The following is a 14,659-nucleotide window of genomic DNA, read 5'->3' as shown; positions in this document are numbered from 1 at the left end:
GGTATCTGTGATTAACAATGACTCAGGTGATATGTAAATATATCCACTTATTCCACCATAATTCTTTTAGTCTGAAGGCAATGCTTATGTGATCCTGTGGGGTAGACTGCAAATATGATCACAACCCTTCACTATACCCTTTGAAATGTGACTTTTCAGTTTCTTCCATCAAGACATGGATTTTATTTCCATTCCCTTGGATCTGGGCTGGCCTTCTAACTTGCTTTGGCCAACAGAATGTGGCAGAAGTGACAGTGTGCCTGATGCAAGTTTAAGTCCCAAGAGGCCTGTGAGTTTCCACTCTTTCTCTTGGATCCCTGAGATTGTCATGTGAACAAGCCCTGTGAAAACAGAGGTCAGCAAACTTTTTATGTAAATAAAAATATGGTAAATATTTTAGGCTTTGCAAGCCATATAGTTCCTGTCACAACTACTCAAATCTGTTTTAATGTGAGAGCAGCCATAGACAATTAGTAAATGGGTGTGGCTGTGTTCTAATAAAACTTTATATATAAAAACAGGCAGTAGGCTATAGTTTGCCAACCCCTGTGCTGGAGGATTAAAGACCGCATAGAACAGAGCTGAGTCAATGGATTCATACGAGCCAAGATCAGCAAAGCTGGCATGCAGCTGACCACAGATGCCTAACAGAAGCCAGTTGGGACTGTAAGAACCGCCCAGTTGATCCCACCCTAAATTGCCTACCTGCAGAATTGTGGTTGAAACCACTCGATTTTGGGTAGTTTGTTATATAGCAATAGCTAATTGATTCATTCACTTATACAAATGGATGTCAATAGGATCTGGAAAAATTAAATTTACTTTGCAACCCAAATAAGACATGTCTCTTTTCTCCTTTCCTCAGATATTTACACAAAGAAATCAATTTACGAGGCCCAGATAACTTGCCCACATTTTTGACTATTGTAACAAGTGGAGCTTTAAAAATCTTGGTTAATTTAAGGTCAACTCTCTGAGATCCAAAGAAAATTCTTAAATTTTCTATGCTGGTGAGGTCAAGTTGTGGGATGTGGGGTATGGGAGAGGTGGGCAAAGAGTCCTAATATCTTCATGATATTTTTATATGTCTCTTGTGTCAAATATATAGCCTGTGATTCTTACTGAAATCTGAGATTCCATGGTGGGAATAGCCAACCCAGAGCATTCTTTCATGGTGGAATATAATAGTGTACACTTTTGTTTCTTTGCTGTGAAAGGGGTAGTATAGCCTTTATCATTTATAGCAGAATATTTGGGATTTCTTGGGCTGATAAGTGCTAAGTATGAAGGGTTAATCCAAGTTTACAGAAGAGTATTTGCCAGTGACATTAGGTTATAGCAACATCTGCCTTTGATTCTTTGGATCTTTTTTACTTCAAAAACTTTCAGTTTTAATCACTGGAGACAGAAATGTTTTAAATGCTAATTTAAAAACTAATTTGTTTCATGTTGTCTGGCTCTATTTGCTCCATTTACAGTTGTGTCCCAAGCATGTCTTCATTAATATCACAGCCTTTCTTGTGTGCTCTCATTGAATCTCTTAACAGCTATTGCAAAGCAAGACTGTGTTTTGATAGTCCCTGACGTTTTTGTTGACAATAGCCTGTAAAACATATAAGATTGTATGGCAAGAGTTGATTTACTTCACAAAACATTATTCACAGGTTTGATATGAGTAGAAAGGCAGAAAAAGATATTATATTTGTAAACTACTGTATGATAACTTTTCCAGTGTATACAATAATGTGCTCCAGAAAAGTTAGTTTTTGAGAAGCACCAGAATGTGAACAAAGTTTGTTTAAAATTATATTGACTTTTTAAAAGCTCCTTTTGAATGTAGAAAATATCTGGAAAATCATCATCTTTTTCCAACAGTCATTTGAGAAGAAGCGCCACACGAGGCAAACAATGACACCAGGCAGAAAGGATTCGGGTGGATCAATACACTTGGACAGATCCAGGAGGTGTGGTCTGGTTGGAGTGATTCCTTTCAAAAATCATATTAACTTTTCAATGATTCATACTCAATGCTTAGTACTTGACAGCTAGAAGATAATAAATTATCCACAAATTTTCAATGAGTCATAAAGTCATAGTCTTGGACTTTAGATCTAGGTTTATCCCTAATGTACATTTCTTTCCTATTTCATTATAGCAAGAATAAAACTGTGAATTCCTGAGGTTGCTGTCTTTATGGCATGCTTGTTATAAATCATTTGGAACATTTTAATATTCCTGTATAGCACCTTAGTGTTCTTTTAGTGCAATGTTAGAACTCAATATTGTAAAAGACACATAAATATTTTTTAAAACTCCTACTTATTCTTTTTGATTTCATTTTAAATATTGTATTGTTCTGGAAGCATTTTCTGGCCTCCTAAATTAGGTTGTATTCCCTTGCTGTGAAAATTTATACTTTCCTATAGTAATCCTCATCACATTTTATTGTTGATCCTTATTTAATTGTCTATATTTCCTTCTGGTCCATCTTCTAGCCTATGATAGTCACAACCTTATCTCCCTCAAGGCCTGGCACATAGTTGGTGATCAAGTTATTTGTGGAACAAACAAGATGCTTTTGCTTTTAACCACTGACTATTCTTAAAATTCCTTTAATAAATTTTATTTATACACTGTCCATTCCAGAAAAGGATGTGAGGTGGTCCTGAAAACTCTAGAGCACTGCAAAATTGTTACTCTTTTATCTATCTCCATCATCTTGTCCTCTTTCCTTTCTTCTTTCTCCTTTAAGAGCAAGAAGTGTTGATTTAAAAGAATTGGCTTCACTTTTACTAGCCATGTAGTCTTGAGCAAGTTACATAATCTTTATCATCTTAAGTCTTCTGATACATAAAATTGGAATAGTGGGAGGATTAAGTGGAACAGTGTATGTACAGATCTTGCCCATGATAGATACTCAATAAACATTACTTCTCTTACTCTGGGCAGAAGAAAAAAATGGACTTAAAAAAAGAAATCATATCCTAAACTCATTGTTATGTAATGGCTCCTATCCCAAAAAAAACTAGATATGGCTGCTGCTAGGGTTCAGGACTTTTGCTGCGTACTTAAATAAGCCTACCTGATAATCTGCTCTGCTCTCATGGTAGGAAATCTCATGAGATGGCGTCCTCTGTTAGCTCACAACCTCGCTAGCCGAGAGCAACTCTACTTTAGTACTCAGAAGTGCAGCAAATACCAGAGCTGGAGTGTGACAGTGTGGGGAGAAGTGTGTGTTTAGTGGTGGTGTTTCAACCTTTCTACACCTTCATTTCTTTATCTGTAAGATGGGGCTAATAAAAGCACCACTTCCTGAGGCTAATGTGAGTGTAAATGAATTATGTATGTGTGTGTTTGGCACAACACTGGGCACACAGCAAAGGCTCAGTAAAGATCAACTTTTAAAAAGCAAAGTACATGATAAAAATTTATTCTTTGCTTTCTGATGTGGAATTTATTTTTCAAAGTTCTCACGCATTCACTAATGGAAAAGGAAAAATACCTCTCTAGTCAATGAATTCTAAAACTGGTTTTGGTCACTGGGATAAATCACTGAACACACAGTAAGATACAATTATGAGTGCTAGCTGTGAAATAACAGTAAACAATTGTTTTGGTCATTCTGAATATAGAGGTTTTACAGGAATTGACAGTAATGCATGTACTACCACTAATGAAAGAATACAACTTTTAATAACAAGTATCTTACTGGTATTTCTGAAAAAACTACCCAGTTTAGACTATCATGATATGTGTATTCCCAAAGAGCATAATTATTTACCTTTACACATGGTTGAAAATACTTAAGGAATATCCTTTTCCTGCTTTTAGATAATACTAGCTACTGAACCATCTTGCCTAGTCCTTTTTTTTTTTTAAGTACTTCTATGCACTATTGGATTAGCAATGCTATGTGGCTTGATAGGCTCTTTTAAAAATGACATTGGCCTCTCTCTTCTCTCAGGAACCAGAGAATGGAACAGCCTGTCATCTTTCATAAACAATCCTTAGACAATTTTTCCTCTCATAGCTAGAGAGAGAGAATAGTTTCACATTAGAAGATTATTTTGAATAGACAGTTGTCTCTCCCAACATTAGAAAAGTTACGTTCATTTTTCTTGACTGCAGTCTAGTTTTCCCTAAATGCAAACCTGAGAGACAATACAGATGCAAGATCTCAAGGTCAAAATCTCATGCCTATGGGACTGCACAAACCTGCTATTTCTGGCATGTGTGCTCAACAACCCTCTCTCCTTTCGGTTTCCCACCACAATTTACTACTTTAAAATTCTGGGTGCCTGATGAATTAACAGACCTCATCCCTGTCTTTGGAGGATTAAAAGCACTGAACACGTAGTGAAAATACAGTTTATATCTGGGGAACGTGTCCATATCAATAGGATTATAATCATAACAGCCATTATTAAACTTTTCTGAGAAACCCCCAAAGCCTCCTCTCTGAAGACTGCCTTTGTGCTATGCATTTGGGCAGATGGACAGGAGCTGACACACAGGTGAGTCTCACCTTCTATCATGTAGGCAGTGCTGGTGGAGTAAGTGCACAGTCCAGAGATGAAAGGTATTTCCTATCTTTGTTTTGTGTAAATGTGACTGATTCTACAAGAGCTATACACTATATAATACATTTAAGGTATTAAGTGATCTTCTGTGGTTACCAAAGATTTTAAAATCCAAATTTCCACTAAATGTAAATGCAAACATCCAATTTCCCAAAACAGAATGTGCTATATCTGCCTCAAAATAAAGTAAAATAACAAAGCATTGTATGTGTTGCTTTTCAATTAGTTAATTTATTCAGTAACTTCTTTTTGTTGTATTTAATGTACCTATTAGGATCACTTTGTCCATTTTCTTTCAATGTCCGTAAATTGCCATCACTCTGGATGGACACTTTTCCCTATATGCATAAATGTTCCCTTTACTCTAAATATCAATTTTTTCTTTAAATGATTTCTGAGCATCTACAATGTGCTTGGCCCTGGGCTAAATGCTGAAAATATAATAATGAATAGGACCAAGTTTCAGCTCAGGTGTAGCACTCAGCCTAGCAGGGTTTATAAAATGTGTCTATGATACAAATTTGGATGTTGCCCTTCTCTGCCATTCATATTCATTCAGTTATTCCAGAACGCTTTGATTTATAAAATTTTCATTTTGCACATATTACATGCCAAATGTTTTCACAAAAGCTCTGTGAAGTAGGCATTAGGTTTCCACAAATCACAATTTAGAAGATACTACTTGGCATACAAAATGAAATATGCCCACTATTACTTTTTGAAATTTTCAGTAAGATAGTAACTAATTTTGAAGAAATTAAATCATGTTTCAAAGTACCTGTTTCTTAACATTTTGATCTAGAAAAAATACTTACAGATTTAGTATTTCCTTCAACAACTTCTTCTTCCAGAGGTTCAAGTTTGAGATCCTTCAATTAGAGGAAAAAATGAGGAGAAAACCAGAAATTAGTTAATTAAAAGAAACACCATATATTTAAATGGTAGCACTTTATTCAATATTAAGTTCAATATTATGGCTAATAGTGAACCAAAAGAACCTCATTATCTGAAAGGAGATGAAATAAGTCTGATTTTTTCAATTGAGCTATTCCGCTAAAGACGTTTACCCATTGTATCAATTGTAAGGAGCCATTTCAGATATGTTCCAATTTGTTATTACTTTAAGTTTACTTCACTGATGCTATTAAAAGAGAAGAAAGTGTAGAGAAGATTCATTAAAGCAGAGAAGGAAAGGATAGGGCAGTGGAAAGAAAAAGTTAGGATGACCAGGCTGATTTCTTTTGCTGTGAGTATTGCCGTATTTCTTGGGAGATCATGATATTCATTAGTGCTACTGCTATAATACATTTACACTCTAGTGCTAATATTGCTTTATTAAAAAGTGAATTAAAACGCAAATGAAAACACTATTGATATTCACTAAAAATGAAGGACTACTAAAATGACCCTAGAATTGTCTGCAATGATCAACGGATAATGCTAATGTCCCAGTGAAACCACACACGTGATCTGAGGACTTCATGCAGAGTATATCCTAGCATACCTGCTAAGTAAGGATTATGCACAGTAATTGAAATTTGTAGAAGTAAATTGAAAGTTGTAGAAATCCAGATTGGCTGAAATAACATAAGCCTGTTAATAACAGAGGTATGTAGCTCTAGCTATGCTCTTCTCTTGCGGTGAACTTTTAGTAAGTTATTTAACTTCTCTGGGGTTCACTTTTACTGTTTCCTCTGCCTTAAATTCTCTATCCCTAGGTCTTTGTCTAGCTGGCTCCTTCTTGTCTTTCACATTTCAACTCAAATATCACCTTCTTAGAGCAACCCTCCCAGATTGCCTAAGTATCCTCCCTTCCACACCCACCCCCACCACCCCGTGAATGTTAGTTTAATAACTGAATAGCTGAATGAATGGATGCCCCATCTAAATCAGAGCTCTTCTGTGAAGGTAAACTTAATATGATGTACATAGATGTGAACTGAATCTTAAAAAGTATCCTATAGACAGAAACCATAACAGCAGTGATCTCCTTGACTGCCCTTTCCCTAACACCAACTCAAGTATGCTTGTCAGTTCTACCTTCTTTGATCTAACTTAGAAAAATGAAAAACAAGTTGGATGAGTGCAACATCCTTAATTACACCCCTTCAAATGAGGATGTCCTGTGATCTGATGATACTCTCAGGACTTGATGAAGACTGAAGAGGTTTTGTGGTGGTGGTTTTGTTACACAATAAAAGTGTTTCCTGTGGAGTTCAAGCAACACATGAGACATAACCTCAATTGATCCCCATAAATACTCACGGAGGCTGAAATAGAAAGAAGGAATGCCCAAAGAAACTTGTAGAAATCTCAAATGTTATTTTTTCCCCTACATGAATGCTACTGGGCTTGGTTTACAATGCAGGAAAGATTTATCATAAGTACTTAGTGGAGAGAAAAAATAATATGTGTTCCACCACAGGTATACTTCCTTTTAATGGGGAGATCAAAAGTGGTGCTAACAACTGCGGGAGACAAGATGGTCAGCAGTGAAAAGACACGCACTTAGCTACCGTTGGGTGATTGGGTAGTTTTTCTCTAAAAATCTAATTCAGCACCATACAGAATAAATCATAGAAGAGAACTAAACTTGCACTGCTTCTCCATTCATTAAGACAGATCATGCTGAGCCCCACACAGCTGGAGCCCCATGCTGAAGATCAGCGCACTGAACCTCTCAGAAACCATCCTCAAAATGAAACCCTTTCATAGGAACAAAAGGAGAAAAAAGTCTAGGAAAGAAGGGCGTGCCAATACTTTGATTTAAAGTTGGAAAAAAGGTATAACCTAAGTTTGAGCTATTCCTTTAAAAATAACTATGTAAATCTAAGACACTAAATAAAGACAGGTTTTCCAAGAACTTCAAAACCATTTTTAAAAATAGGTACTTATGTTCTTTTAATGAATTGAAATTTGTTTAACAACTGAATCCTTATGTTTTAACAAGGTTTTGTTTTCAAATAGGGTCCTAGATTTCCAGACCTTACAACATTGAAAAATTAATTTTCAGAGCAGTATTTTTCCTATGAATTCTTTTAGTCTCAGCTCACATATTAATTAATAAAATTAGAAAGGAGGAAAGTTGGTTTGCAGCAAGCTCTTTGTTTAGGTTATTTGCCCCAGTAAATGGTCAATGTAAATTTAACAAATGATGATGTGGTAGCAGAGGGACTGGAACTCTCCAAGGCTAGTTCCTTGTATAGAATCTTCTTTTTCAGAGACCTTACCCCTCCTCAAAACTTGAGGTTTACCTTCGTAGAGACGGCTGTTAAAACCTTAATCTGTTGGCCTGACTTCTCGCCTACTGACATCTGACTGGGTATTTCTGCCTAGATGTTCTATTGTATCCTTGAAATTAACACACCTAATAAGACAGTCCACCTTCTCATGTCACCAATTCTCTCTCCTTTGTCCCTCCCTTTTCTGTTAATAGTATAATTGTCTCCCAGACACTCAGGCTCAAATCCTCAGACTCCTATTTCAGATTCCCCTGTCCTTTACTCACCATGCCCACTCAATGGTCCTGTTCATTTCACTTCAAGGCCTTCAAATCTGCCATTTTCTTTTCAGTCACTTAGTCCAGGCCCATCTTTTGCCATACCCGATCCCAGTGGGCTCAGGTCTACAACCTGCTCTTTAATGCCATTGTTTGAGCTGGCTCTGGCGGTTGTGACTCTGAATTTTCTTGTTTGAATCCCTCTTGTATTTTTTCTGTCTACTTGTCTATCTAAAGGATCTTTTGGTTATGTCACTTACCTGCTGAAAAATAATAAATGCATCCTGTTGTCTCCAAGACCAAGTCCAAATCTCTATTACCATTATTTTTACCAAGTCTGTTATTTAAGGCCATCCATAATACAACTCCCTATTCACCCATACAGTCTTACTTGTCACCACTTCCCTAAATGAAAGACTCTAACCTGGCTGGCCTATTTAACTTTTTCTCATGCCATCATCTTCCCTGAATGCCCTCTCTAGTTGCTGTTTACTAAAATTTTACTTCTCCATAGGAAATATTTGTTTGTTAGTTTGTTAGCTGACCAGAATTTATTCCAATTTTAATGACAATACATTTTCCTTTCAGTGAATTATCTCTTCTCCTTTCAATACGGTGCTCTGGGGACTGTTAATCAAGGTGTTATCACCTCCCTTATCCAAGAGGTCAGCATGTGACCCTAACAAGACCAACCAGATTCTCTCTCCTGGGAAGTGGAATCTTGAGCAGAATATCATCTAACTGGAAATGGTTGGAACTCATTTATTCCAGTGGAGGTAACCTGAGAGACTGTTGAGTGTTTCTTGCTTACCTAGATCTCTCGAGTTATTTTGTCTTCTGACTTTTCCTAAATCTAGGTCTCTAGACTCTCTGTTGATTATGAGAACACTCCCATATCCTTCCAGAAAATTCTCTTTTTGGTTAAAGAGATGATTTCTGTCACTTGCAATCAAAATTCATAATTGTCATCAATTTTAAGGGCCAATTTAAGCCCTTCTTGCCACACAAGGTATCTTCCCAAGCACCCAAGCTGACAGTAATCATTCCCTCAGGTGAACATCTGTAGATTTTAGCATCTGCTCCACTCTGTGGCATGTCTCAGTCAGTCAGCAAGTATTTACTGACATTAACTAGGAACCTGGTTCTGTGCTCCTACATACTTAAAAAAAATCTGTTAATTCATTGTTTTTGGAATATAGCTTATTTTTATAAGGGGACTTTGGGTTCTTCAAACTCTGCCTCAAACATAAACCTTCCTTCTTTGGTGCTTGGCATGCACAGAAAACTCATATTCTTAATCATTAACAAAGGCTGCATCTTCCATCAAAGCCGTTTAAAGGGAGTATCAGGACTATTTGGTACTAATTGAATTAGACTATAAAAATATAATAATCGGAGACATAAAATACTGTTCTGAAGAACCCTATATCACATCCTAACTTGCTTGCTAACTGGGTAGTTTTAATGCCCAAAATCATCAGTTAATATGCTAATTTCCAGAGGTTGACTATGTAATCTCATCGTTTAGTATATCACACAGCCATTTCCCTGAATCATTTTAAAACATTCCCAGATATCAACTGGGTCATCCCTAATAGCTGCCACTTGCATCATTCAAGTGGACTGCTACCTACATCACTGATAAGCTAAGAGGCAATACAGTAGATTTATTGAACTTTCAACCCTACATCCTATTTTAAATATAACTAGGGGTAGGGGTGGGAAGAATGAGAATTAACATGAGCTTCTATATTTAACAAAAAACTCAAATAACTACCAAGCAGCCATTCATAGCATCGCTGGGATCCTGGCTGTTATTGTATTCATGTTGCAGCCATGGATATTGTGGCAATGAAAAATAATGGGTGAGAATCTACTGAAAAGTGAGAGGGAGAAGCAAGAAAATAAAGCAGTCACCTTCTTTTCCAGTCGATCAATTAGTTTCTGGAGTCTGTTTATCTGGGTCATCCACTGATTATCTTCTTCTAATAAGCCTTGAGGGGAAAATCATGAGAACAATATGTTAAACCCTAGACAGAGCAAGAATGCTTTGGTATCTCAGAGCTTTCCTTTTACCCTGAAGGAAGAAGGCCATGTCATTGACTAGTCAACACACTTTTTAAAAAATATATTCACCCGAGTGCTTTCTAAGTTGTTGATTTTCATAGATCTACGCACCTCAGTGGGTTCATTTTCACAGTCTTTTTTTTATATGTTGTTGCCTTTACTGGCCTTTGACATTCAAAAGAACACATCCTGCTGAGCCATTTTTACCACCCCATGAGGTGGTTGATTTTTCTTTTGAAAAAAGGAAAGCATCAATCAATAATTCTAAACTCACTTTTGGGGCAGTGGCAGGAGCCAGGGAAATCATAGTCCTGACCAAAACAAGGGATAAATTGTTACAATCAAAAAGAAGTATAAGGACAAGGTAGCTGGTGTCCCCTTTCATAGAGACTAACCTGTGTATATGTGGACATTATGGTCATGGCATAGTGGTTACGAGTGCAGACTCTGGAGCCTGCTGATCTTGGTCAAATTACTTGACTCCTCTGGCCTCAGTTTTCTTATTTTTAAGATGGGAATAATAATATCACCAGCCTCATAGTCATTGTGAGGATTAAGTTAGAATATACATGTATGTAAATATACATACATTGTGTATGCGTATATGTATGTAGTATATGTATGCAGGTGTATACACACATAGGCACATATATATCTGTATCTAGCACAGATTAAACATTATACAAGTTCTGCTGCTATTATAGTTGCTGTTGTTAATATTATTATGCAAAGGTGCAAAAGTAAGAGTTGTGGTCTGAGCCTCTGCACGAACATCCTGGCATCCTATATCCTCAGTGCATGCTCAAAATGTTTTCACGGGCATTTGCTGAAGCAATATTATTTAATATTTCTTGATAGGAAGATGTGATTGAATTTAAAACTATAAAGTCTGTTTTAGCTTTGAACATTAGGAAGATAAGACCTAAGTTTTAAAAGGGTAGTACTTTATATTAGAATTTACGATTTATTAGCCTTCTTGGGTGGATCACCTCTCAAAGCCCACCCAAATAAATAATGATGCAAAAATAAGCAGTAGCATTGTCACAAAGAAGTGGCTAAAGAAAATCAGAATAAGGGTGCTTTATAATAGAAAATACTATAAATGCATAAACAAAGTTTATGTTTATTTTTTAATTCACAAATTATTTAAAACATTTGCATCCTGGGTTGTTCCTAGACAAATTTAAGATGGCTGTCACAGCACAGTCCCTTAGAAGGACATTTTGGGCTTAACACTGTTTTCTAAATTGCTAAAGTGAAAAGAACAATCTGTGCTTTGGCTCAGGATCCTAGTATTGTCATTTTCTAGTCACATATGGTAGATTGTATTACTGTTCCCAATTCTTTACTTTCTTCCTATTATAGAATTATACATACACAGCCTTGCCCATGACTTTGCAGTATCTACTATCACAATGGGTGGAGTACATGTCCTCCCCATTCTTACTGGGTTTGGCACGTGACTCACTTGGCCAATGGGGAGTTAGTAGATACGATGCACACAGTGGTTTTAAATGAGCTGTGTGACTTGTCCTGGCTGCTTGTACTTCTGACACTCACCAGGAGAAGAAATTGCTCCAACTAGTCAGTGATCCCAGGAAGGTGCGAGAGGAACAGAGCTGAACCCAACCTACTGCCTGGAACCATGTCCAGCTGAAAGCACCCAAATCAAAATCAAGGAATAGACCCATGAGAGAGAAAAACCCAAATATTTGCACTCATAATCACTGAGATTGGGGTTGTTCATTCCACAGTAAAAAGGGACCAGTAGTTCATATGACCTTGGACAAATTGCTTCACTTTCTGGAGAAATGGAGATACCAATATCTACATTATAAGATGTTAGGATAAAATAAGACAATGTTCAAGAAAGCATTTTGAAATGGTTCAAGTACAGTCTGTGTAAATATAGGCTATAGTTAGTACTTTGATTTTTCTGAAATGTTAGATATTTAAAGATTCATTTGTGTTAAAATGACATGTTGAAGTGTTATGTGTGTATATACATACATGTGTCCATATACACCTATACATATGCATATATATGCATGCTTTATAAAAATTACTCTGATATTTAACAATGTGAGTTTGCATATTTCAAATTGACTTTAAAGTAATTATTATAAATGACATGGTTAAAATGTAATAACCTAACAATTATTAAGATTTTAGTTCAACAAATCTTATATTACATTATGCACTTCAAAAACACCAGCTGTGACTTTAATCCTATCATGAAAGGAGACAAGGATCCTCTTCCTAAAATGAATTTAGAGTATGCTTACACAGGCTTAGGATCTAATGCATATTAGGGTACAGACTAAAGGGGATCTCTGCTTGAAGGTGATGGGGATTTCTGTAGGTCTCAGGTCTTTCATGTATTAAGTGACTGAGCCACCTTCTTCCCTACCCACCACCTCTCTGTGTACTGCCCAGGCACAACTGCTAGGATTCTGATAGAACTGATGGTGAGGATCATCACTCCAGTTCTTAATACTTTAGACTCTTTGCCACTTTGGTTTCAGACAAACTCATTTGGTATAAGAAAAGTATTCCATTACTATTGTTCTTTTAGCTGCCTTTTGTGTGTGTGTGTTTTTTTTTTTAATAAGTCAATGTGAAAATACAAACTGAGCTGACTTTGAAAAAGAAAAATGACAAAGCTGCCTTACCTGGAGCGCTGACAGTAAACTGAGGGCTGTTAGGGGAGAAGCTGTTGTGTCTCTGGACTCGGCGACTTGACCGTTTTCCAGGCCACTGAATCGACAGGACTTCTGGCTTGGCTAGCCCTTGCCTTGAACAACAGAGACAGCTTTTAATCTCAGTGTCAAGGCTTCAGTCTCTTGCCTCATAGAACAGATCTTCAAACATTGATCATAAAGATTTTCTAGTCATGAAATGAAAACTTATGAGAGGTACTGCTTGCCAACATGCCTTGGGTCAGACTTTTATTATTTATTCCAGTGGGCTCTTGGTCTCTTCTATCAACCTGAACTGAGAATTGATTTCTCTGGTAAATTCTCTACTTTACTCTCTTTCTGGAATTTCTACTTTTCAAACACTGGACCTCCTGGCCTTACCCTTTAGTTTTCTTATTTTTATTTCTTGTTTTTCATATCTTTGTGGAAATGTAGTCACATTTTTATCTCCAAATCTTCCCTGGAAGCTTTCATTTCCGCAATCATAATTTCCAAAAGCTCTTTTGTGCTTTGAATATTCTTTTTCTTAAAAAAACCCATTCTGTCCTTAATTCACCTTCTCTTAGTTTTCTGCGGATATTGATTATTTCTTTTGGAAGTTTTCTTCTGGTCTCTGGATTATTTCTGTTTCTTTTAAGGTTCTTTTCTTGTGTTTGATTTGTTCTCTTGGTTGCCCCTGCCTATTTCAGAAGAAGGAACTACAAAGATGACTGGAATCTGTGTGTATTTGATGGGGATTGCCCCCACGCTGGCAGCCTCCATTGTAGAGTGGCCTGGCTAGGCCTATTCACTGGGGGACACAGACTCTTGGTACTCTTGGACTAATGAGATCCCTCAGAAAAACATCCCCCAACTGGAGGGTAGGAGCCTGGCTGTCAGTGCTCTGGGAGCAGGGCATGCTGAGGGGGTTTCAAATCTCACTATTCAGAGTGGAGACTTTCACTTAATGCCTCATTTTTTAGTGTCATGCCCCTGACCCCCAGTTGTGCCAGTGTATATCTTGTCACTTTCTCCAGAGAGCACACCTCTAGGCTTCTTCAAGGATTGGGGAGGGGCAGTCACTATATAGCACTGGGTGGAGCTTTCAATAATATGTCAGTGCTACCATCACCCCACTATCAGTTGCACATGGTGATGCCAATTCTTGAGGCTTTCTAAGGTTTTTGTGATACCAATTGCATTGCATCTTGGCTTCTTACACTGCCTGCTCACATTTCAGCTTTCTCAGATCTTCCAGATCAGTTACCACTAGATTCACCTTCTCTCCATATTCTAAGTTTCTGCCCCTCCGTCTCTTCTTCTATCCTTTTTTTTATCTTTGTGGGTTTATGACTCCTTTTTGTCTAGGCATTTTTAATGCCATTTTTTGAAGCGTTTAGAGAGGGAGCAAAAGAAATCATATATGTTTACTCTCTAATCTTTAACTACATCTCCCTACAGACCTTCCTATGGCATAAAAAGAAATATCAATTTTATGGCACCTTTGGTGGTCCTAGGAGTAGGTGATTAGAGTAGTCCTTCTCTACGTTCAAGCTAAGAGAATGAAAACTGCCTGAACTTTTATAGTCACCTGTAGGTGAAATTAAAGTCTTTCCTTACTTCTATAACAACCAGCAAAAGGAGAAAAATAACTTCCAAGTCCCAGAAGGACTCGGTCATCTCTCTGGACAAAGAACTTTGGAAAATAGAGCAAACTTGAAGATTCCGTTATAAAAACAAGAAATTCACATGTAATTAAACATGTTCCCAGAAATCTATTTTTTGAAGAAGAGAGGTTTATGTAAGAGGACAGGGGTCCTCTAAAAGGAAACTTC

At 37.0% G+C, this 14,659-nt stretch overlaps 1 protein-coding gene across 3 annotated transcripts in view; it reads right to left on the bottom strand.

Moving 5' to 3' along the window:
• The window catches only part of NECAB1 (N-terminal EF-hand calcium binding protein 1), a 171,525-nt gene that overhangs the window by 16,265 nt on the left and 140,601 nt on the right, over positions 1-14,659 (bottom strand). For all 3 annotated transcript variants that reach the window (XM_014853407.3, XM_044744097.2, XM_070481329.1), the window contains exons 7-9: positions 12,819-12,940; positions 9,997-10,073; positions 5,396-5,449 (exon numbers count right to left, since the gene is read on the bottom strand). In XM_014853407.3, coding sequence (XP_014708893.2) covers positions 5,396-5,449; positions 9,997-10,073; positions 12,819-12,940 — 253 coding nt within the window. The remainder of the gene's footprint in view (positions 1-5,395; positions 5,450-9,996; positions 10,074-12,818; positions 12,941-14,659) is intronic.

Source organism: Equus asinus, chromosome 12 (assembly GCF_041296235.1).
Source record: "Equus asinus isolate D_3611 breed Donkey chromosome 12, EquAss-T2T_v2, whole genome shotgun sequence".
Lineage (NCBI taxonomy): Eukaryota > Metazoa > Chordata > Mammalia > Perissodactyla > Equidae > Equus > Equus asinus.
This window is presented reverse-complemented; position numbering and strand designations above follow the sequence as displayed.